The sequence below is a fragment of the Myiozetetes cayanensis genome, unplaced genomic scaffold (assembly GCF_022539395.1).
Source record: "Myiozetetes cayanensis isolate MyiCay16 unplaced genomic scaffold, myiCay2020 scf3, whole genome shotgun sequence".
NCBI classification, from domain to species: Eukaryota; Metazoa; Chordata; class Aves; order Passeriformes; family Tyrannidae; genus Myiozetetes; species Myiozetetes cayanensis.
The window spans coordinates 45390265-45414494 of record NW_026087521.1 but is presented as its reverse complement, the minus strand read 5'-3'; the positions used below and the strand labels follow the sequence as shown (position 1 = coordinate 45414494).

The 24230-nt window shown below is 38.9% G+C and overlaps 1 protein-coding gene across 1 annotated transcript in view; it reads left to right on the top strand.

The window, feature by feature from the left end:
• Positions 1-24230, top strand: part of FGD6 (FYVE, RhoGEF and PH domain containing 6) — a 71095-nt gene that overhangs the window by 42151 nt on the left and 4714 nt on the right. Inside the window, exons 8-20 of the mRNA XM_050324648.1 lie at positions 606-693; positions 6225-6275; positions 9115-9173; positions 9269-9340; positions 9812-9880; positions 11537-11620; positions 12759-12838; positions 16901-17003; positions 17514-17660; positions 18490-18592; positions 20159-20286; positions 21907-22035; positions 23148-23296. Coding sequence (XP_050180605.1) covers positions 606-693; positions 6225-6275; positions 9115-9173; positions 9269-9340; positions 9812-9880; positions 11537-11620; positions 12759-12838; positions 16901-17003; positions 17514-17660; positions 18490-18592; positions 20159-20286; positions 21907-22035; positions 23148-23296 — 1262 coding nt within the window. The remainder of the gene's footprint in view (positions 1-605; positions 694-6224; positions 6276-9114; positions 9174-9268; positions 9341-9811; positions 9881-11536; positions 11621-12758; positions 12839-16900; positions 17004-17513; positions 17661-18489; positions 18593-20158; positions 20287-21906; positions 22036-23147; positions 23297-24230) is intronic.

The window sequence follows — 24230 nt, the reverse complement described above, 5'->3', positions numbered from 1 at the left end:
AGCAATTGTGATCCTATGCAAGGCTTTAGAAACTGTCCTCAACTTTTTTGTGTTTTGGTGGTGGGTTTTTTTGCTGCAGTCCTGGATTGAGACATGAAGAATACAAGAGGCCTTTTTAAGGACTCGGTGTTTCAGATTTGCATTATTTTGAATGCAAATTCAAGATAATTAGCATTTTTGAAGCATGGATCTCTTAATTCTGTGTTGTCTTTAGAAGTGTGGATTAATTAAAACTTCTGCAGTGAGCACTCCTGTCTTCTGCCTTTTTGCCTAATGAACACTGTCAGGGATCACAAAGGAGCACGTTGCCCTTGCCACTCTGTTTCCTTTATTTCTCGGTCTTTCACCTCTCATCCTCCTAAGTCAAAGCACCTGTTTTGAATCCACAGCATATGAGTGTTTACTGTTATCAAAATGCACGGGCAATTTTGCGTGCAGTCTTCCACACAGAAATACTTGCTCTGCAGTGTGGTGTTTAATACTGGTGGTCACACTTCTTAAAGATAAATCTTACCCAGTATAATCAGTAGTTGTTTTTAGGCATGTTTTCTTTTGCTGGAGCCTTTGACAGCCGTAGAATTATTTATTTTGCATGTTTCTTTCAGATGAGCCCCCGCTGTGCTAGTCTGGCCCTCAAGCACTATCTGCTCAAGCCAGTTCAGAGGATTCCCCAGTACAGGCTCCTGTTGACAGGTACAGTCAAGCTCTTAGTCGGGCTGAACAAGCCAGTCTTCACACATCCCAGGAAACCTGTTTTCAGGCAGTTGTATCCATCTGTAAAGCATGTTTATTTGACTTCAGATATGTGAGGCTTTTTAAAAAACACGACACAATATATGCAGCTCTTTTTAATATATGGCATGGGTTTAGAGGCTTTTGTTGTTAATAGTGATTGCGATAAGATACACAGGCAAGGTGCTAATGTTTCTAACACTGTGATGTGTTCTGATGGTACATTCAGCAATACACGGAAAACACGAAACCTGTGGTGGTTTTTGTTTGTTTGTTTTTCTTTGTGGGTTTTTTGTTTGTTTGTTTTTGTAGTGATAGAAGCCCTTAAGGGTTGGAATGCTCCTGTTTTGCTTTGAGTTTTCCTTTTTTTTGGGGGGGGGGGAGGTTGGGTGGTTTTTCTTTTTTAAAGAATGAAAAAGGCAGTATGGAAAATTGGAGCTAGGAGAAGGAAGATGTCTAGGCAACTGTGAACTTCTGTTAGTAGCTTCGCCATTTCTCCCCCACCCAGGTGTTTTGACCATAAAATCCATTCTGTTTTAAAGGCAGAACACATGTTTTTAGTGTACATTTACCAGTAAGTGCTTAAGACTTGTTTACAGGGGCATTGTACGCTGAGGAGCTGGTTTGGGACTAGGAAATCTGGGCTCTGTACCCTGCTCTGGCACTGGCATGTTTGGGTGACCTTGGGCAAGTCATCTCCACGATGCAGTGGGATTTTTTGTCTGTAAGAGGAGGGCAGCGACAGAGGCCTCCTTTGTGAAGTATTTTGAGATGTGTTTGTTGTAAGAGGGGATGGCTCCTGTAAGGATTTGGAAATACTTAAGTCATTGTTTTTGAGAGCCATTGCTTCTTGATGAGCAATTTAAAAATAGCCTCTGTTTATGTAGTAACTGCAAAATAAAATGCTCTGTGACCTTTTTTTCTGGCTCTGTAACAGCTCATTGGCATTGCCCCAGCCAGGACTAGGGATGCTGTGGGAGATACAGACCAAAGTGTTAAGCAGCGGTTACCAAGTTATTAACAGTGACTGTTTTCATTTTAATCATCTCATTAAACTCACAGGTGTTGAAAAAAGGGGGGAAACTCCTTAAATGGAATACTTTATAGGGGAAAATCTTTATGACTCTTAACTGCTGAAATTAAACAATAAAACGGTGTTTGGGGAGCTGCTTTATTTTAAAAGGATACTGACTTAGGACATGGTACAGGCTTGTTATACACTTCAAAATCAGCAGAGCTTTGGATAAGTTCAAAGGTTTTAATTGAAAAGGTTGAACAGAGGATCAGGATGGAGCAAATGCCAGTGTCAATACACACAGTAAAGCGAGAGATGTCAGGGATGAATGGCACTGAAACAAAACTCAGATGTTGAAGGGGAATTCTTTGTGATCATTAGCTGTCACTGTGGCTGGAACAGGCTGTTTTAGACCCTAAAAAAACTCATTCTGTGGGTGTCCCCAGTCTGCAGACCTTCCTGTGGCTGCCCAGCTTTAAATACACCTGTAAACGCCATTGAAAGGAATGGGGGGATTGCCATGCTGGTGGTGGATTTGGAAAAGTGATTTTTTCTTGTTCTATGTGAGCAATAAAAGATGTCAGACCAAGAATTTAATTAGGCTGGGGCTGGAGAGTGTCATTTTGGATCTGTTTAATTTTCAGCCTGTTCAATCTATCACACATATCTGTTGTCCTTGAGATTCTCACTCTTCCATATCTCCATGACCAAACATCTGCTTTGTTACCTTCCAACTGCTCTGTCTAATACTGAGCAATGCCTCTATAAACTCGTGCTGTATTAACATCTGGGGGAGATGCAAAACACTCACATCTCTATTATTGCAGTGGGTGAGAGGCAACGATGGAGCAGCTGCCCAGGCTGAAGACAGTGGGGAACTGTGGGGAGGAGGGTCAGAGCAGAGGAGTGAAAAAAATCCAGGAAACAAAGTGTCAGGCCTGAGTCAGCGGGGATTTCTTCCTATTTAGATGTTCTGTGTCAGTGGGACAGCTTTGTACTGGTAACCTGCTGCTACTCGGTCACATCACAAGATTGTTGCTGTGCTTTGAAGTAGAGTTACTTTTGTGCTAACCAAAGCAGGAGCAGGTGGGCTCATAAATCAGTCAAGGAAAGGCACGGCTCAGCAGTGTTCCTCTTTAATTATACAGCTTCTCCAGTCCAGTAAGTGGACTTCCACTTCTTCACATACTAGCCCTGAGTGCTATACAGCAAATATCAGAATGGTTTTCCAGGAGGTTAATTAGAGGCTTCTGATTTCATGTGGAAGTGAAGGAGAGGTGATTCTCATTTCTCAAAAACCATAGATCTGAGTAGATGACTTGAGACTGTGCTATATGAACAGGTTCTTCATTGCCATAGGATAAGCCTCTACCCTCTCTTCCTCAACTTAAGGTTGGCAGAGAGGGTGTCTTTTATTATCCTTAACTGCAATATAGTAAGGGGGAGTGAAAAATAAGCCTTTGAACACACTGCTGCTTTGCAGGTTGGAAACAGAGTTGTCAGACTCAAGGCCAGTTACGTGCTGGGGAACAATTGCTTTGAGTTTAATTTAGTGAAATTAGACAACCCTAGAGAAAAAGTAGTTAATGAAGCATAAGATAATTTTAAGCAGGAGAAGAAGTGATAGTCACTGCCCCCCAGCAAGAAGAAGGAATTGCTGGCTGCTGTCAGGTAGAAGCAGAGCATAAGGACATTTTGTTCATCACAAAACCAGTGCTTGTGTGCTTTTTTGTTGATTTTTGTTGTGCTTTGGGGTATCCAGCAGAATTATGAATTTCTGAAGGTATCCTGAAGATCTTTCTAGTCTGAACAACTAGAGCACACTTCAGAGGGGAAAATCTTTTTGGCAAAAACAGTAGATACCATTTCATCTTAATATGTGACTTCTGTATTTATTTTACCTAGGAATATTTTTGCAAAATTTTTAGTGTAATGTTTTTCATGTCTGTGAAATCAGCTTGTCTGCATAGTTTATGCCAGTACCTCCAGAAAGCTGTTGTAAGCACAGAATTTCCAGTGTTTATTCACAGAACAGACTAAAAATATCTGTTCTGGTGCTTCTGTGAAGCTGAGTTTTAGCTATGAATTGAGGTCCACTTACACATAAAGAGTACTAAGATGAAAATTATCTATTTATAATTTTCAGGATTTTACAGCTGTTTTATTCACTACTCCAGTCTTGCAATACAAAAGCTGCAGAATTTTAAATGAATGCGGTTATATTAAAATCTCCGAATTTCTCTTGTCTATTCACTGATGATACAATTTAAAATGCAAGAATATACCCATCTAAAATGTTTCTTGAGTGATGTAAAGCTTTGTTTTGGGGAACATGTCATAAAGCATGACCATGCCAAGAAATAATTAGTTCCCATCTTGGGTCTCTGGTTTTAAGTTACCACTGCAGTTACTTTGGATATTAAATTGGGTGTCTCCATGTACTAGGGACAGTGTCTTAGAGAACCAACTGTACATTTGCAGATGAGGAAAAGATACCCACCTTACCTCTTGTTCCCAGCCTGAAGAAGTGAGTATGTGGTTGGCAGGTTTATTTTTATTTTTGTATGAGCTGTAGGGACTCATTCTTTACACTGGGAGATTCCCACTGGAGTCCTTTGTGCTGGCCCCTATGAAGATCAAGTTGCAATTTTAAAGCTTTAATTTGTTGGCTTTGTGGTGGAGTCCCAGGAGTGCTCTGCCTCAGCAGCATGGCACAGCTTCAACCTGAGGGAGCACCCGTCTGCAGGCAGGGCAGGAGAGGACAGCTGGTGTCATATCTGAGACAGGTTACTACAGGTTAAACCAAGTTACAAACAGTGAGACATATTCTCAGTTCTTTTCAAAATACTTCCTGTTAATTTTTTTTTCTCTTACACAAGCTTCTTGCCAGCATAACCCAAAGTGAAGCAAGATTAACTTCATTTTTTTAATGGAATATATGTCCACCTAAATATTGCACTGGAATGTCTGCTAGATACTACAGAATGAGATCTTGAGGGACATGAAGATGCAATATTAATGGAGTATAGCTGGAGAAGTCTTGGTGTAATATCAGAGCTGTCTTAAAAGATCAGACATAATCCAGGGCCTGCTAATGATCAGGCAGAACTCTGAGGAGAGCAGATAGCTGTGGGTGTTCCCTGGCCCAGCCAGCCAGATCTCCCAGTGCTCCGTCCACACCTCCCAGCTGGTTCCTCTTCCTTCACTCCAACCTGCTCTTCATGCTTCTCCCTTGGATCCTCCCTTAGGTCTCTGCCAAAAAATAAAATCTCAGTGCCAAATGTTTCTCTTCTTGTAGTTCTGTTTTTCTCAAAACTTTCATTAACCGTGACAGGTTCTCTCACTCTTTGTAGCAATTCTACCGCAGAAACATGTTCTATAATTCCCTTTTAATTTTGTGCATAAGGAAAAGATTACAATACTCTGAGTGGTCTCTGAGGGGCACGCGTGAAGCAAGTCATCTTATGAAGGCAGGAACAATTGGCTCCTGCTCCTTTTTGAATAAAAGAATGAATTTGGGTAGGGCAAGCATGTGGGAGTTGAATTATTTCACTCCTACGTGAAACTTGTACAACTGCGAAGCTAAAATTGAATGCTTGCTAGATTACATTTAGTTAGTTTTCAGTAGATCCTCTAGAATCTTAATGCCTCATTTAAAAGGTAATTGCAAATCAGTATTTGTTGCTTTTATCAACCTAATGTATATTTCTTTAAATGTTTCTGGTTTTGTTGCTTTCAATTCTAAACAGTTCAAAGTGGTATAGAGAATAGATGGTAGACTTTTTACTGAGGATATATATTAATCTTTGACAGGGTATTGCATTTTTGATGAACTAGATGCTCGACCAGGGAATGGAAACTCAAAGGGAATGTCTTTTTGTGTAGTCATACCTTTGGCGTTAATTTTAAATGCTAAGTAAAATAGATTTTAAAACTACCAAGACTTCAATGGATTGAGGGTGCCATCTCGTGGCTAAACTACATTTATAATGGAAAACCAGAAATGCCTCTTTGAACATTGAGGGGCATATACTATTTTTATTACTGAAAAATATTCATCATAATGAGATCTTCTGTAATGGACTACTTTTTTTATTAGCTGCTATAAGCAAGTTAGGTGCTCAGGCAAATATCTGTAATCTTCAAAATTTTTTGCTTCAGCTTAAACATGATTGCATGTATGTACTTATTTTTCACTTGCCTGTTTTGTTCTGGAATAATATATGCAGTGTATCATTTGTCATTGGAGAAGGCCACTGTTTCAATAGCCATCTCTTCACTGAACAAATATAAAGATATGCTTTCTTTCTGGAAATGCTAGGTTTCACTTTGTTATTACTTTGACAGATTTAAAAGATCTTTGTGGCATAGATTTGCCTGAAAAGCAGATTTTCAGGAAAAAGGTGGGTTTTACTACTTTAGGGTGGTGTTTATTTATTTAACAAAGCTATCCTTATATTATTTTTTCTTTATACAGATTATTTAAAGAATCTTTTAGAAGAATCTGCGGACTATAGGGATACTCAAGGTAAATGTCTGTTTAAAGAAAAAACAGCTTATGATGATGTTTCCAGATTTTCAGTGCATGCAAAATGTTAAGTCAGTAATAGAAATGTTTTCTATTTAATTCTAAGTTTCTCAGCAGAGATACTAAAAGATTGCAAGCTTGTGTTTCAAAAAAGTCTAGAGCTGACAGGCATATCAGCTCACCCTTGAGTTGAAACCAAGAGGTAACAGTGAAGTTCCCCAGACAGCTTAAACAGATATTTTGGGCACTGCTATTGAAAGTGACAGTCCTTGCATCTGTAGACCTTTCATGATAGGCAGCTTGTCTACCAGCTGCTCTCTCCAGCTATAAGCCCTTCTGACCTCATCCTCTCTCTGGCTTGTGCCAGAACAAGTGTTCATGTGGCAGGAGTGAACAAGATCAAGGAGCTGCCCTGAGTTATATTTAGCACGAGGAGTTCTGCAGTTTGAATTGTCACAAGTTGCACAAACACAGGTGACTTACACAAGTTTGCCTGCATGTGGGGAGAAAGGAGATCAAAGGAAATGAGCAGGAATAGTCAGTGATGAAGAGGACAGGACCAGACGTTTCATAGTAATGTGGAATTAAACTGGTTTAACTCAAGCATATCAATGCAGTGCACACTCAGGCTGTTTCCTTCTGCAGTGTGTGCCTCAGCAATACAAAAATGCTCCCAGTCGATATTTCCATTTCATTTGCATGAGACCCTGTCACTTATTTCACTCTTTAGAGACATTTGTTCAAGCCCACTACCTTTAGGAGGGCTGTGCAATTGTAGTTGATTGGACTTCAGTGAGTGCCTTCAATGCACTGAGCCAAGTTTACTTTGTCTGTTGATACAATACTGTAAAATATGTGAGTAGATATCCTTCTTGGGACATTTAGACTTATTTGAGTACGGTGAAGATAGAAGCCAAAAATATTTTAATCAGTGACTTTAAGTTCATCTTGCACTTTTTATGGCTGTGAACAAACCAATGCTGGCGTTGCACATTAAATAGTTGACCATTTGAAAAGTGAGCAACTTAAATATATATTTTACTTTACATTTTCTTGTGGTTTCTCCAGCTTCTCTGGTTTTTGTAGCTGTATGATCCACTGTGTTTTTGTCTCCCTTCATACATCAAAGATAAAAGCTGAAGCTTAGTTGTAACAATAAGAGTGTTAATTTGAGATGCTTGATAGTCTATCTTAGAACCTGGGTCAGAAAAGAAAATCTAATCTTTACTCACCAAGTTCTTGTAATAATTAAGCTTAACTTAGTTCTGACTTTGCTTAGTTGTTTAATTCCATTGGTGGGGGGAGTGGAGAGGGAGATTAGGCTTGGTTGTGGTTAGTGTTCTTGGAAAAAAAACAAAATAGCACAATTCATCTTTGTAACCTTCATTTGAATACATTACTTTAGCTAAGCAGTATAAGTGGAATATTCTTGGTCCCTATAGATTATTTTAGTTGTTATTCAGATTCATTTGCTCTTGACTGTTTAAGTGATCCTGAAATCCTGGAACTTTGCCTTCAATAATGGGAAAATTTTCTAATTATCTCTAAAATTCTTCAATTTTCCTTGAAGTTAGTGAGTAAAATTTCAAGTTTGTAATAGATATATAGATATATAATAACTGACAGATGAAGAAAAGTATAACAGAAAGTATAACAGGTACTCATTTCTGTCTTAATGAATTTAGCTAAATTTCCCTTCATCATTTTCCATGCAGATGGGAGCTGGGGAATGTTTTGCCTGAAGCAGCACAACATTTCTTACATTTCCTACTGGGAGACCACCAGCTCTTTTTCAGCAGGCTCAGTTGATGCTATGATACCTATATCTAAACTTAAATTTTAATCAAATGCTTGATATCTGCTATGTATTTTAACTGTTTGATCTCTCTGCTTGCATTGCCTTGGTTCATGAAAATCTTGCACAAAAATTCTCCTTAGAAGCTTTTTGTTCGCACATGTCGCTTCATGACCTTCTGAACCTTTCAGTTCAGAAAGCTGTCTCTTTTAACATGCTTTCTTTCCAAATATGACTCAACAATAAGGGAAGTGTATGCATTCTGCAGCACTAATACTCTTAATTATTACCTGGGGAAAAAACCCTAAGGCTTTGTTTTTACTTGGTTTGGTATGCTTCTCTCTGGACTTTTAACCAAATGTAGGTTCTTTCTTTGAAGTACCTGACTGTAGTTGAATTACTTAGAAGGTACCAAATGCTTTAGAGACCACATTTTATCAAACAGTTGTCTTAGCTTTCAGTTAAATAAGTCCTTTTTTTTCTACTTAAGTAAATTACAGGATAAATTACAGGATCCTTTTGGATAAGCTCCTTGGATGGATCCTTGGACTGAACACTCACTGTGTTCACCTAATATTTGACTGATATATTGAGGTGAAGTAAAACTAAAGGCAGAAGAAAGAAATGGCAAAGATCTGTATAATTTTTCTAGGTGGTCTTCCATGACGAGCATTGGTGGCAGTTGGGTAAAACAGAAAATACTCAGTCCCTACATAGTCTCTGTTAAAATTTTAACTTTTCTGCTGTAAGTAGAATAAGTAACTCATTGTGTGAGAAACTGGAATTTAATTTTGTTTGAGGACTGTTTTGATTAGCTGTAAGAAATAATTGACAGTTAGTTGAAGCAATTACTTGCTAGAGCATACTTATTAAACCATGATCGAAAGATTCTGGGATTTATGGAAGTGCTCCTGAATGCAGTGACTGTACAATCAGGTCTTTAAATCTTGGAATGATGTGGAAATGCAGTATTGTACCTGTGCTTTACGTAATACCTATGCTAACTAGTCTCTATAACCAAAGCATCATTTCTTCATCCTTCAGATGCTTTAGCTGTTGTCATAGAAGTTGCAAACCATGCCAATGACATCATGAAGCAGGGTGTAAGTATTTTGACTTATGAAACTGGTCTTTAAAAGAAAAAAAAAAGTCATGGATGCAAGGGCAAGTACTTATCTTCTGCTCTTTCTTCCCATAGGATAACTTTCAGAAACTCATGCAGATCCAGTACAGTTTAAATGGACACCATGAGATCGTACAGCCAGGAAGGGTAGGTCCTCCAGATGGCATTCAGCAGATTGCAGTAAAGTGCAGCACAGATGATATGCAAGCAAAGGACTGGAGCTGGCACATACCAAGAAGAAAAATGGTCCATTGCTTTATTATTCGGTTCTAACAGGCAAATGAATACTGCCTCTCCATATGTGTGGGGTGTTTTTTAGACATTTTTTAGATACCTTGCCTGATCTTGCAGGCAGGTTTTTGTCCTCAAGCTTAACCTTGTATCTGTTGTGGTTTCAAGTGCAGCCTGGGAAACTGTAATGCAGTCATTCACACTCGCTTTTAGAGAAACCTAAGGATAAACAGCTTTTCTCAGAAAGGGAACCTTGAAACACAAAACTTCTGCAGCACCTCTAGAGTAGTAATAATATTCATAATCATAATAGTGATGAAGAAGTCAGCTCATTTGCGTGGCTTGTGCCCTAAAAACCTAGGTTTTAATTTTGTTTTAATTTACTAGGTCTTTCTGAAAGAGGGAACACTGATGAAGCTGTCACGGAAGGTCATGCAGCCACGAATGTTCTTTTTGGTAAGATGTTGTACATGTTGCTGTGTGTCTAATAGGAGTGTAATTTTAAGTGGTTGAAACATTACATTGTAAACATAAGTAATTAATAACTGCAAGTAGTAGAAAAAAATGACCAATTGTTGCTGTTTTACTTATTTAGTTCTAATTTAGGGAGATCATCTTTAGCATATGCACTAATTTTAGTAGAAAACCATTTCTCACTAAACTGTACTGTTTTGAACAACGCTTACTTAAAATCTGAGAGGTTTTACGAGAAGACATTATCTGTGGTAGTGAGGAAATGAACACAATTACTCCATCCCACTTAGCTGTACCAGATCTTGAAACCTAGAACTCTGGCACTGCTATTACACCCTTTCCTGCCTCCCCTCCCTGCCCCCTTCTCCTCCTCTCTCCTTCCCCCCCTCCCTCCTCCTCTCTCCTTCCCCCCTCCTCCTCCTCTCTCCTTCCCCACCCCCTCCTCCTCTCTCCTTCCCCTTGCATCCTCCCATGCATCCTGAGCAGAGCACTGCGATGGAAGTTAAGTACTGGATTCTCTTCCTGTTTCTGTTACTGCTTTGTTTTGAAGCTTCTGTTCATCTCTAAAGTTTCTGTTTCTACTTGAACCGTTTGTTTATCTCTTCTGTTTAGACAGTAAAGCAGCTGTTATCATGTGTAATCTAAGGCATTATTGGTCCAGAGTCCTGGCTGAAATCTGTCTTGTGGTTACTGTAGTATGAATAAATATTTCCCTAGGCAGTCATGGAATCAGTTATGGTAATACTCTCAAAAATCTGGTGCTATCTTGAGCTGAACTTCACAAATTACATGTTGCTAATTTGAGTGTCTCTGGCTTGGATTTTCTTTGTTTTGTTTTTTGAGGCAATGGGTTTGTATGATTTGACTTTTTGGTTTTGTTTGGTTGGTTGGTTTAGATATAAATGGTACAGGCTAGTGTGTATACCTTTAGACACTTGAGTAGTGATTTTTCCATTGATCATATCGTGAAGATTTAGTAAGGCTCCTGAAACATTTGGTTATTTTGCAAAGAACCTGATAGCAAAAACTTATGAGACCCTTCAGGTTTTGGTGTCTGTTTCTGTGCAGTAAATGAAGTTTGGATCCATGGGTTGAACAGCCCAGAAAATAAAAAAAGTCTTAATAACTGTTCAGTAAGTGTACGGAATGAATCTGAGTCTGGTAGAACAGGAAATAAACAGTAGATGCACTTTAAACTGGTAGCATTCACATGGTATGTATAATTAAGTTTGTCCTTTTAACCATAAATTGCTAATCTCCATTCTGCTGTCTCCAAGTTTCTGGATTGTTTTGTTTTGTTTGAATAGTTAATTCTAATATCCCTTTAAAATAGTTTGCTATATTATATGGCTGTGGTGTACATGAGAATCATTTTTGTCCATTTTGACAGCCTGTTCTTTGACATCTGTGCTCTGTTTACTCATGTGCCAAATGTGTATTTACACAAGGAGGATATAAATAGATACCTATTGTTATCTAATTCATACATGAAAATGTTTCTTGGATTCTAAGTGGAATAATAGGAAGTAGAGTTGATCTCAGTGCTGTAGGAGTTCTGTACTTCCAGTAAAATGCATCTGAATTTACCTGTCTTTTAGCAGTCTGTAGTCATTAAAAAGTATTGCTTCTGTATTACAGTTCAATGATGCCCTGTTGTATACTACTCCAGTCCAGTCAGGGATGTATAAACTCAACAATATGTTGTCCTTGGCTGGAATGAAGGTGAGTCGCTTGTTAAAATGAGTCTTTCTCCAAATCTACCTAAACTCAGGCCCTTCAGATTTTCAAAACACAACTGTGTTTACTGTTGGCAGGAGATTTAAAATCTGCTTATGTTCCAGAGCAATCCTACAGGCTTAACATTGCTTTTAGAATACGGCCTGTGGGATTGCCATCTAGGTTTCCCTAAGAAACTCTGTTGCCACAGGATCATCTCAACTGCATTTCACCCAGTGTTGTCCTACTCTGAAATAGTTTGTCTACTTATTTTTCATATAGCACCTTGTTTAGACTGCCTCGATTTTGCCTCTTAACTACTTTTTATTGCCCACACCCAGAGATTAGACATCTTTGCATGATAAACTCCTGGCGGGTCAAATCTCTGGTTTATAAAGATTTGCTAACTGGGAGGAGAGATAAGGCTTTTGTTTCTGAACCCCAGTGAAAAGCATCAAAGTTAAGCCCTGAGCCCCTCTGGGTGTAGCGATAAGGGACAAGGGATGTGCGCACAGTCTCTGACATGACAGTTAGTGGGAACAACAAACCATTGCCTTGGGAATCATTGTCTTTCCTCCTGTCAGAAAAAATCACCAAGTCCAGCTGCAGTGTAGATTTGGTTCCCAGGTCCAAGCTTTCACAGACAGAGCTGCAAAATCTCTTTTGCGAGCAGATGTCTTGTAGTGACTCAGAACCACTCTTGACTTTTAAACCTCATGTTTGAAACTTGGTAACTCAGAAAGATCAACAAGGTGGTGCAGGCCTTGCCCACTCTGGGGTACACCAGTGGGCTAAATCTTGTCCTGCAGCAGCAGCAGTGCCTTTTTTTTTTCCCAGTTGCAGGAGGTGCTTATTGGGCAACATGCTGGGCATGTTGAAGCACAGTGAAGGTGTCTGACAGCTTCATTCCCCTGTATGTCTCCAGTGTTTGTATGGAACTACAGTGAAATAAAAGGATGGGCTGCATGTAATCTTGGTGTAGCTGGGCCCTCTGGACTGGTGTATGATCTCCTCTTTTGAGTATTTTCTCTTCAATGTGCCCCTTCTGCAATGAAAATGTAAGAGATTTTAGAGGAAGTAAAACTAAAGCAACAGCAGAAGTACCATTTCAGTTTGAATGTGAAGTTTTCTCTTTTGGCTGAAGGTTAAAAAGCCAACCCAGGAAGCCTATCAGAATGAACTGAACATTGAAAGTGTAGAGAGATCCTTCATTCTTTCAGCAAGGTAAGTCTTCCAAATGAGTAATGATTTTAAAACTGTGTGGTTTCAAATGGGCCACACAAGCTTTTTATAGCTTATTTTGCTCTTAATGTAATGAAAAGTTAGCCTTGGCTAGAGTGATTACAGAATAGAGGGAATTAGTTAATCAGAGTGAGTAAAACCCTAATTTGGCTCCTCTTTTTCAGCTTAGCTACGCTTCCAGAAACTTCATGTAAATTGAAATATTATCCTTGCACTGCCTCTCCTTGAGAGGGTTTCATTTCAATTAATTTTAGGCTTTGATTTTCAGTATCTTTTTGTTCTTCCAGAGTTACTGATATGCTGGGCACTGCATCTACAGGACAGGCTATGAATCTTGGCAATAAATTTTGATGTTATTATTGGTAACGGATATAAATTGGAAGAAGTCATCTTGATCTTTTAGCTAAAATAACACTGCAATTGAAACAGGAAACAGATCTTGTGAACCTGAAATTACGGAAATGGCAGCAGTTACTGCGATGCTGCTTGTCTTTACCAGAAAAGCAAATTCTCCATGTAGAAGCAAAAGGATACATGGCCACTAAACCAGAGCAGCTCTGGTCACCTTCACCGAGATGCCTTTAGCAAAGGCCCTGTTTTGTGGATTGTTGTTTTTTGCTGTGCTTGAGTTGAAGTTTTATATGTTTTGACATTTTTGACAGTGCTGATACAAATAAAGAAAGACATGTTTCCTCTTTTGTTTAGCAAAACTGAGCAAGGGCAGACTGCTGCTTTTTGTGTGACCTTATAAATACCAACATGAGAATGTCTGCATACAGATAGCAGTATCTGTAGCTGAGGGGTAGACCAAGGTTAACATTGTCAAAATAGCCAAAGGAAGTAACTCAATTGCCTGAGTAATTTATAACAACACACTTGAAATGAGAATTTTTTATTTCTTCATCAAACTCAAATGTTTCTTACAGCTATTCTGCACATTTGGGGGAAAAAAAAGAGGCATTTCACAGTTTAGGGTGTGATTCTGCTCCAGTATGATATGAGCAGGTCTGTGCTGCTTAGATGCCTTGGTAACTGGATGTCATAGGGATACATGAAGACATTTATGGGGTGGCAGTAGACAATGTGGATTTATCTCCGCTTGACTTGAAACAACATTTCACTTTTAATTCAGTTGTTTTAAAAAACTGTCAAAAAAATCATTGGACCTTTCGAAAATATCACCTTGAAAAACTAGCTACCTATTTTCCACAAAACAGTATAGACTTGTCTTTTTGAGGAACTGATTAAGTGGTAGATTAAAAGCAAGTCTGTGAAATATGTGCTGAACCATAGGGGAAAACCCCTATATATAACATTTTAATCAAATTCAGCATAATTTGTGACATGCTTTTTGTCTTGAACTTGAAATTGCTGGAATTTACCTCATGTGACCAACTAAGGCTGCTCTGATTTGCTATTTCTTTTTTAGTGATGCTGCATCTTTGGAGAGCATATAGCTCTATTATTTTTATACTTGCTGGAAGCTATGGGTGTGCAAGAGCCCTAAGTTACACAGCAGTGACAGAGGGAGGTTGCATTTGCATGGCATGAAGGAAGGGCTTGGGGGGCCCAGGTGTAAATGACAGTTTTCAGATTGTTTTCTGTCTGTAACCAGAACTGGGCCTGTTGTGGTGTGAGAGAGAAACAGTTGAAAAAACTACCAGCAACAGGTGCTTGCATATATTTTTCCCAATTAATCATGTTGTTCCTATTGATAAATATCCTGAAAGTGAAAAGAATCTATATCTTGTCAATACAGACTACATCTTCCTTTGAATGATGCCTCATTCTAACAGCTTCTTGGCTCCTATGTGATAAAAATCTCAATTGCAAAACTGTTCAAATTAGTATTAAAGACACTGGAGACATTTTTCACTTCTGTGTTTTTTTCAAATAATGACCATTGTGTGGAGTGTACACCAAAGAGATTCTGAAATGATCCTAGGAGACAAGGCAGAGAAGGGAGCAATTAAGCTGGTGAAAAAATTACTATTAATAAAAAGTAGGCCAGTTAATAACAGAAGTATAGATTAGTGCCTAGAGAAATCTTTATCTCTTCAGGTTTAGTTTTACTGACTGCATTAGTGTTCTGCTTTATCTAGTCTGGGTTGAGGTTTCAGTTTTCCTGGGATATCTGTAGGAATGTGAATTGGTTTTTATGGTACAGTGCACTATTGTACTGGAAATCTCTTCATCAGAGGAACAAGTTAGCACATCTGCACGATACAGCACTGCACAGAAGTAGTGGTTTGGTCCTGAAAACAACAGTCATGCCAGCCTGACATGGTCCGAGGCCAGCTGGCCCCGTACCCCAGGCAGACATAGCTGCATTGCTTTCACTAAGGCTAGCTCAGGCAAGGCTAGCTCAGCTGGGAGACGTGCCCTAAGGCTCTGATCCTGGAAACAAGAGGGATACACGTCTGTGAGCCCTCCTGGGGCCACTGAGCAGCTGTGATGTGTGCCCATAGCACACGCATTTGCCAGTAGGAACCATTGCTGGGGCTCTCTGCAGTCCATTTAAAGCTTTCTACTGTTATGTTAAATATCAAATAAATATATAAAAATAATAATGTTTGAAAACCCTACAATTTTAGTAAGCAAATCACTTTTGGAAGTGATACTGGAGCTGCAGCAGGGAAGCAGCAGGGCTGGGTAGCTGTGGGGGGAGGACTAGGAATGACAGTGGAAGAAACTGCCTATTTTGCTGCAGCAAACCATTACATCAATTCAGTTGCCAGTGGCACCACCTTTGCTCTTAAGTTCTGAAGGATTGTAAACAATCCTAAAGGCTAGCACTAGCAAACCTACCAAGCACAAGCTTCCTACTTAAATATTGGGGTGTTAGCTGCTCCATAAATAGCAATCTTCACGTGATGAGGGGGGGATGCTTAGTCTCCAAAAACTGTGCCAACTTTAATTATTTAACACAGTTACAGGAATCCAATTAAATGTAACCAGATTTTGAAAAAAGCCAAAGGAGTTGATTAGAGTTATGAATATTACATAGTTAATGCAGACCAGTTGTTCTTTCCGGATGAGGAAGCAAAAGCAAATAAACTGAACAAAATGTTCCACTCAGACGGTGAGATATTGGGACAGACAATAATACATTGCTTTGCCCTTGCCTGTATCTTATTTCCTCTCCTTTTGTTCTGACTTTGTTGGTGTGTGTGCTAGATATTTTTTTTTTCTGCTCATGCCTCACAGGCTTCCCATGTGTTTACCTTACTAGATTTGTCCTCTCTGGTTCTCTATAGTACTCAGTTTCATCCAATTCAAAACCCCAGCTCAAAGTATTTTCCTCGAAGGCTCAAAGATGATAAAAGCTTCAAATCCACCTACAAAACCATTAAACAATAATGGTTTAGTTAATTGGTGCTAGACCCATCATTAGTGTAAGTCATTCCTTTTCTCTTCTCTGGCTTTCCTTTCCATATCTTTCTATTCAGTTACCTGTATTAAACAGATAAATTTATTGGATACCACTCAAGAAGTTTGGAATAGAAAAAATGTTGGCAATGGATACTTGTTCAAATTTTAGAAGCCCTTTTTAAAGCTGGCATAGCATCTTAAACAAGCAGTCTAGCTGTTCCTCTGCCACAAAGCTGCTTCATCCTTCTCAGAGCCTGCTCTGTGATAGGAGGCTGGCACAAGTAGTTGTTCAGCTGTGTGATGAATAGTTGGTAAATTGATCCACAGGAAGGGCAGGTCAAAGATTTGATGGCTTGCTTTAATATGGATTTGTTTCCCAGTCTAGCCCACTGCATAACTACGTGTGTTCTGGCACAAGGGTGCACATAAGATGCAGTGGCTGAGAGAAAGGATAGTAGGCTGCCCTTTGCAGCAGGAACAGCATGGATTTGTGAAAACAGTGGTTAAAAAACTGATACCAGTTTTAGTAGGAATTTGGAATGGCCTATAAAATGAAATCGCAAGAGAGTTACATAAGTGTGTAATAAAGCTAATGAAATTCTAATCAACATTTGCTTAATTTTAAATGTTAATAATAATAAACTGTTTTTGCGGCTTTTTTTACCCCAACAGTTCTGCTACAGAAAGAGATGAGTGGTTAGAAGCTATCTCCAAGTCAATTGAAGAATATACAAAAAAGAGAATCACATTTAATCCCAGCAAAAGTCTTGAAGAGGTATATCAAAAAATTATTGTTGGTTTGTTCCCTTTTTGAATATAAAGTTTCTTATAGGTGTTTAGAGAAACAAGAGGCGTTTCATGATGAATAATAAAACAGGATGGTAAATGAACAGATGATAGAACAGAATACTATTTCATAATGTTATTTACCTCATAAATTTAAAATTATTTTCTTCCAAAGAACCCAAACTAGTTTTTGCATTTCTCTTTGTAATCTTGTAAACAGAAAGATGAAATGAAAAGATTTTAAAATAAAACAGCTATTGATACAAGTAGGCTGATAAAGCTTGAAAGTCATAGAGCTGTTGTGAACTAATTAAATGCAGCTCTTTTGTCAGGCTTGCATTATAATGGTCACTGATGAAATAGTAGATAGCATTTAAGACCATAACAATTTATCAGAGAAGGCTTTCCAACGTCATTAGCATTTTCCTATAATCTCTGATAAATACTAATCTTATTTCTCATCACTGAATGTAAAGGTATTCTGCTTATGTTCTCTCAGGCAGATCCAGAAAAACAGGAAGAAGATAGTCCACTGGGATCAAAGGCTCCAATCTGGATCCCTGATACCAGAGCCACTATGTGTATGATCTGTACAAGTGAATTCACATTGACATGGAGAAGGCATCACTGCAGGGCATGCGGAAAGGTTGGGTGATTTTGTGATTGCCTTTTCTGTTAGTCCTTCAGGTTCCTGGTGTGACAAACACAAAAGGAGCCTCATCACACAACCACATTTTGAGCAACACAGTACTATGTCACAATTATGTGCACTGGAAAAAACGGGTTGGGGTTGGTGGTTTAGGGTTTGGGTTTTGGGGTTTTTTTAAGGCAGGTCTTGAACTTGACCAGTGTTCAACCATCAGCCTGTTACATGTTTTTTATTTTGCATTCTAGGGTGCTATCTATGGTTGCTTTTGCAGTTACATAATAGAAATGAATGCTAGCTGAAATAAGGAAACATCTTCTTCATTAATTTTCACAAGATAAATCATGAATTTTTGTTTTTAAGTTAGTACCAAGCTTGGCTTATATTTAACAATTATGAAAGATACATCTAATAAACCTTTATTTTTCTTGTTTTAATCAAGTGAGAATACAGAATTAGAATTCAATGCAGTTGAGAAATCAAGAGAACAATGACTTTTTAATTATTTCTTTTAAAATTTTTTTTTATTTAAAACAGTAACACAGTAGGCTTATTCTGTTATATCATGAATTGTTAACATTGGCTTATTGAGTTGTATAATTCAGTGATTTTTTTTTAATATTTGAACTTACCACTTAAGAGGAGGAAAGGGCAGCATGTTGAACATAAAGACACAGGAAAAATCTAAGATCTTAAACAATTTTTACTATAAAATACTGCCTATTTCAGGACATGTTATGGGCTTAACAGTGCTGAAGTGAATGTCTTTTGAGTATTTGCTTATTTACAGCTGCACATCATGTACAATAATGGTTTTATTTGTTTCCAGATTGTCTGTCAAGCTTGTTCATCAAATAAACATGGCTTAGACTATATGAAAAACCAGCCAGCAAGAGTATGTGATCATTGCTTCAGGGAACTACAAAAACAAGGTAAAGAAAATCTTACAAACTGTCTGTCTTATTTTTGTGGCCCTTATTAACATGGTATGTCTGTGCCATCTTTACTGCTGGGTTCAAGTGTCTAATTCTGCTTGTGCCTGAAAAGCAATACGCATCTGAGATTCTAAGATGCCAAACAAGCTAGGAAATTAATTTGCAATGCATTGGCTCTTCCTTCCAGAAACACGTATGCATTTACCTTACAGTAATGACATGTACCTTATGCTACCTTCCTTTTGAGATAAGTAGTGAGATAAGATTGCTTTTCTTTAATCATGGGGTACAAGAGTACATTAAAGCCCTTGCAGCTCATCATGACCTTCCAGTGGGTTCATGTGTACTTTTTCTCTCTGTAACTTGTATGCCTGTAAACTTAATTTTTGACAGCTAAGCTGCTGAGATAGCTAAGCTCCGGGGCTCTGTCAAAACATAGGCTTTCATCTTATTGAAACTGAGTCTCTTCAACCTCAAGCCTCAGCTTATCTGGAATTCAAGAAGTTGGCATATCTGTACCTCAGTTCAGAAGGCAAATTCCTAACCACTGCCTACTGAACACTGGCAGCATGGATTTCAACATAAAACACCACAACTAGAGCAGTTTTCATTGAAACACTTTCAAAGAGTGTGGTTCCTTATGGAAAAGAAGGGTTCAGTAGCCTGAGAGAAGGTTAGAGGATCAGTACTTAGAGAGAAGGTCCAGGATCAGTGTCCTCACTCATCCTGAGAAAACTGAAATACCTCTCTTTGAAGAAGCTTCATATTATTACACAGAAACAAATATAAAATCAATGGAGACACCTCTCAGTGAGATGGAAATCCAGTTCCATCTCACAGGAGTTGCTCTGAATTATGTCCAAATACTTTAGTGTAAAATACACAAATGAGATGTAAGCAGAAACTGAGAGAGTTTGCTGCCCTTCCCTCTGGCAGAGGCTCCAGTTCGACACAAGCTCTCTGGGATATTAGGAAATCTGTGACCCCAGTGAAATAACAAATCTACAGATCCCATGGGGATGCGGAAAGCAGCATCGATAACCCTTGAAGTGGCTGTGGGAGTCTGTGGTGGTGAGGAAGGCAATTGTCTGCACCACCTGCAGGTGTCTGTGCTGGGCACTAGAGGCTGCTGTGCTACAGACAATGGCAGGTGCCTTTAGCTGGAAAAAGGGCTGCGGAGCAGGTTCAGTTCAGCTGGCAAATACCATGACTCCCCTCCTCTGCTCATTTTTTCATAACCTTACCAAGTTCAGGGACAACTCTAAAAGTAGATTTAATGAAACTACTCATTTCAGATTGGGCTGTAAAGAAGTCATGGGTGTGGCTAGAAAAAAGGTGGTGGTTTTTTTAGTTTGATTGTGATTTGGGGTATTCTAACTCATGGTGTTGATGATAACACTGAAGCATTAATTCAGTGCTGAATTTAATGTAGTTAGGTGTTACTATTGAAACACTGTAATCTGAATAAAAATGCCAGCTGTCTTTAAGAAGAAAAACCCAAGAATTAATAGCCTGTGTTTCATCTGTGACATGAAAGTAATATATTCATCCTGTGCATTTTAGATAACCAGTGCACTCCTAAGAGCGGATCCCCAGTCAACCATAAATCTCCATCAAGTGCCTTGTCTACAGTATTGCATAGTATTCCCTCTGGAAGAAAGCAGAAAAAAATTCCTGCAGCCCTCAAAGAAGTAAGTGCATTATTGGTCAAAACTGATGTCTTGGTATTATGTCATCAATATTAACAAGGGAAAAAAAAATTCCATATTTTAGCCATCTTCTCTAGAAGCAAAAGTCGGAATATATCTGTGGTTTGGGCCTTAGTTTTAAATAGGCAGGGACATGAACTATGAAGCAGTGTGTAAACTGCATGAACACCTGTGAGATTGTGATTCAGACGGATAGTCAAAACTGTAATTTCTTTCTTCCTTCCATGTGTTTCCGTGGATTGTGATTCACCTCTGCACCAACAGTCAGTGAGAAGAGTCCTACACCAACTCAGGTCTTGGCTTACGATTAGGAAAGGTAGATCTAAACCCTACCTCTCTGTATACAGTGGAGGTCTTGTGAATGGGAGAAAGGGATTTTTCTCGGCAAGTCTGCAGATGACACCAAGCTGTGTGGTGCAGTTGACATGCTGGATGGGAACGATGCCATCCAGAGGGACTTGGACAGGCCTGAGAGGTGGGCCTGCATGAACCTCATGAAGTTCAACAAGGTCAAGCACAAGGTCCTGCACATGGGTCAGGGAAATCCCGAGCACAAATACAGGCTGAGCGGAGAATGGATTAAGGCTTGCCCTGGGGAGAGAGACCTGGGGGTGTTTGTGAATGAAAAGCTCAACATAACTCAGCAATGTGCACTTGCAGCCCAGAAAGCCAGTTGTGTCCTGGGGCACATCAAAAACAGTGTGGCCAGCAAGTCAAGGGAGGGAATTCTTCCCCTCTTCTCTGCTCCGGTAAGACCCCACTTGGAGTGCTGCATCCAGCTCTGGGGTCCCCAAAATAATAAGAGCATGATAATGCCCAACATAATAAGGGCAACGTAAGTCCAGAGGAGAGCCACTAAGGTGATCAGAGGGCTGGAACAGCTCTCCTAATAGGACAGCATGAGAGAGTTGGAGCTGCTCAGCCTGGAGAGATCTCTGGGGAGATCTTGGAGCAGCCTTCCAGTACCTGAAGGGAGGGCCTATGAGAAGGCTGGAGAGGGACTTTTCACAAGTGATAGGACAAGGGAGACACTCCTTAAGCTGAAGGAGGGTTGGCTTAGATTAGATGTTAGGAAGAAATTCTTTACTGTGAGGGTGGTGAGAAAATGGAACAGGTTACCCAGAGAGATTGTGGACTCTCCATTCCTGGAAGTTTTTGAGAACAGGCTGGATGGGGCTTCGAGCAACCTGGTCTAGTGGAAGGTGTCACTGCTCATGGCGGGGGGGTGGAACTAGGTGTTCTTTAAGGTCCTTTCCAACCCGAGCCACTTTGTGATTCTGTGATTCTTCTGATGTAGGAATGTGTGTTCTCCAGCTGTACATGGTCCCCAGACTTTCAGCCCTCTCTTGTCGTGTTGCATCCAGTTTAAGTTCCAGACCTTAGTGGCAGTGGAAACCTCTCTTCCAGACCAGATAGATGGTAGCAGACAAAATAATTGTTCTTTCAGCCATGTAAGCTACTAAGCAACATTAACCTGAGAATTTGGTAAGAATTTGAGTCTTTGACAGGCAAGACTCTGGAAATCTGCTTAAAAAAAAAAACCCTGTACTGTGAAAACTTGTACTCTTAGGGGTTTTTGATTCATTTGTTTTTCCTCTTCAGGTTTCAGCAAATACAGAAGACTCTACAATGAGTGGCTACCTGCACAGATCCAAGGGCAGTAAGAAACCATGGAAACACCTATGGTTTGTTATAAAAAATAAGGTGCTATACACATATGCTGCTAGTGAGGTAAGAGACTACCTGTTAGAAATAAAATATCCAATGATAATGCTGTCTTTGGAACAAAGTTGTTCATTTTTATGATCTAGAAACAGGCTATAAAAGTAGAACACGTTACAGTATCTGATCTAACTATGAATGCAGTATTTTGAAAAGCCCCAATGAGCTTGATACCATAATACATTGATATAGCTATGCTATTTCTGATTCCACATCTAGTTTGATTACCTCTGCACTGCAAACCATTGCTCAGTTGTAGGTATGTCCTGAGTCAGCTGAATACATGGGGGGTCTGTTTGGATGCATCACAGTGTGCTAGTGGCAGAGCCAACATTATAAAAGCATCTTGAACTATGTTGTTCTACAGGATAAAAATAGTTGGGTTTTTTTCCCTTCCAAAAATGCTGTGTATTGTATTCATTAATTAAAAGGCAAGAGTATTAAAAAAAAAAAAAAATTAAAAGTAAGTACTTGAGATAAATGAGGAAGGGGAAAAGTTTCATTTTTAGCCGGGTTTTGAAACTAAATAAAGAGAAAGCAAAAAAGTACAGTTTCTCTTGCTGCTCTTTCCTAACCAACCATTTGTGAACACTCAGCAACTGTTTTTCCCTTATTCTCCTAATTTCCAGCAACAGAAAGTGAAATAAGCTTAGCCATTTGAAGTATTTGGAACTCGACTGCAGTGCTTGAGAACATAGGTTGCACCCATAGCTCCTCCTTTGGGCACAGTCAGTGCAGTTAACAGCATCCCACTTCACTTCTAAGGTTGTTGGAGAGAGCACTGGGGTTGATGGACCTTTGGTCTGCTGCCTGGTGGTAGTTGATCTTTTGATACAAGAACTCCTTACCAGAAGAATGATGAGACTACACAGTGAAAGACAAGGTATATGTTATCAGGGAAATGAAAAGATCAGCAGTGTTGAAGTCTACGAGGTTTTGTTATTTCCAGATTCATGCACGGAGAAGATAAAAAGCAGCATTTTGCACGTCTGTTTATAACAACTTTTTTGTTTTATAGTCTGTTGCAGTGGTATGGTATATGAATAAAGTCTAAATGCGTGCCTTAGTATGTCTTGCGAACTCTAATTTTGTCTTGTTTCCTTTTTTCCCTTGTTAAATAGGATGTGGCAGCATTAGAGAGCCAGCCTTTACTTGGATTCACAGTCAGTGAAGTAAAAGATGAAAACTCAGAGTCTAGAGTGTTCCATTTACTGCACAAAAACACTTTATTTTACATATTCAAAGCAGATGATCCCCATTCAGCTCAAAAGTAAGAAAACTATTTGAATTCATTTCTGTTACATATTTCTAGAAAATGTAGAAGTGGTGAGTGTTCATAATCACACATTAAACATATGTACAAAAGATCCATGTTGTATATAAATGGAAGTTTTAAATTACTTAAAACACAAGGTTCTGGTTTCATTAGGACTTCTGAAATGCTTCTGAAATGAAGGAAGCAGACTCTCTTCTGGAAAAGACTGCATGTAGGAGACTGGAGAGTCAAAGATAAAATATGAAATCTTTCTTTTTCCTAGCCTATTCCAGAAAATGCGTTCTAAGAATTAACTGATATGTTCTTTTTTTATTTTCACATATTAATGTTAGTTATTTTTAATGAATATATGGCAGTGAAAAATAAAGCAAACACTAAAATGTATAGGACCAAAGTTTGAAGTGTGTGTGCAGATGTGAATGAGCACCTAGGCATGCTTAATACATTAAGACCAAAAGCTTGAATTCAAAGAACATTTACACAAGCTGTTTCATTTCAAGTCCTGCTGATGTGTCTGAGTTTGGAGTCATATTTATCAATTTATATATTGTGTGTGTTCTATATAAAATAACACAGAAGCTTGGTCATTAATCAGTAGAAAACATTTGTTACATGATCTTATAGTAACCTAGAAATTAGTATAAACGGAATACATGTAAGCTATCTTTCCTACATACCTGTCTTATCTGACTGGTTTCACTGCAGTTTTGCCAAATGAATTTTATGTTATTAAGTAGATTTTATGCACTAACTAGTGCATTATTATGCATTATTATGCACTAACTAGTCCATTATTAATACTTAAGCATTCAAATGGCTCCAGGTTTCTGCAAATAGAAACATTCTAAAAAACAAGGTGCCCAGGACAACTGAAAATTTTGAACCGCTGAGAGCGTGCCTAATGACACTTCTCTACATTAAAAAATCT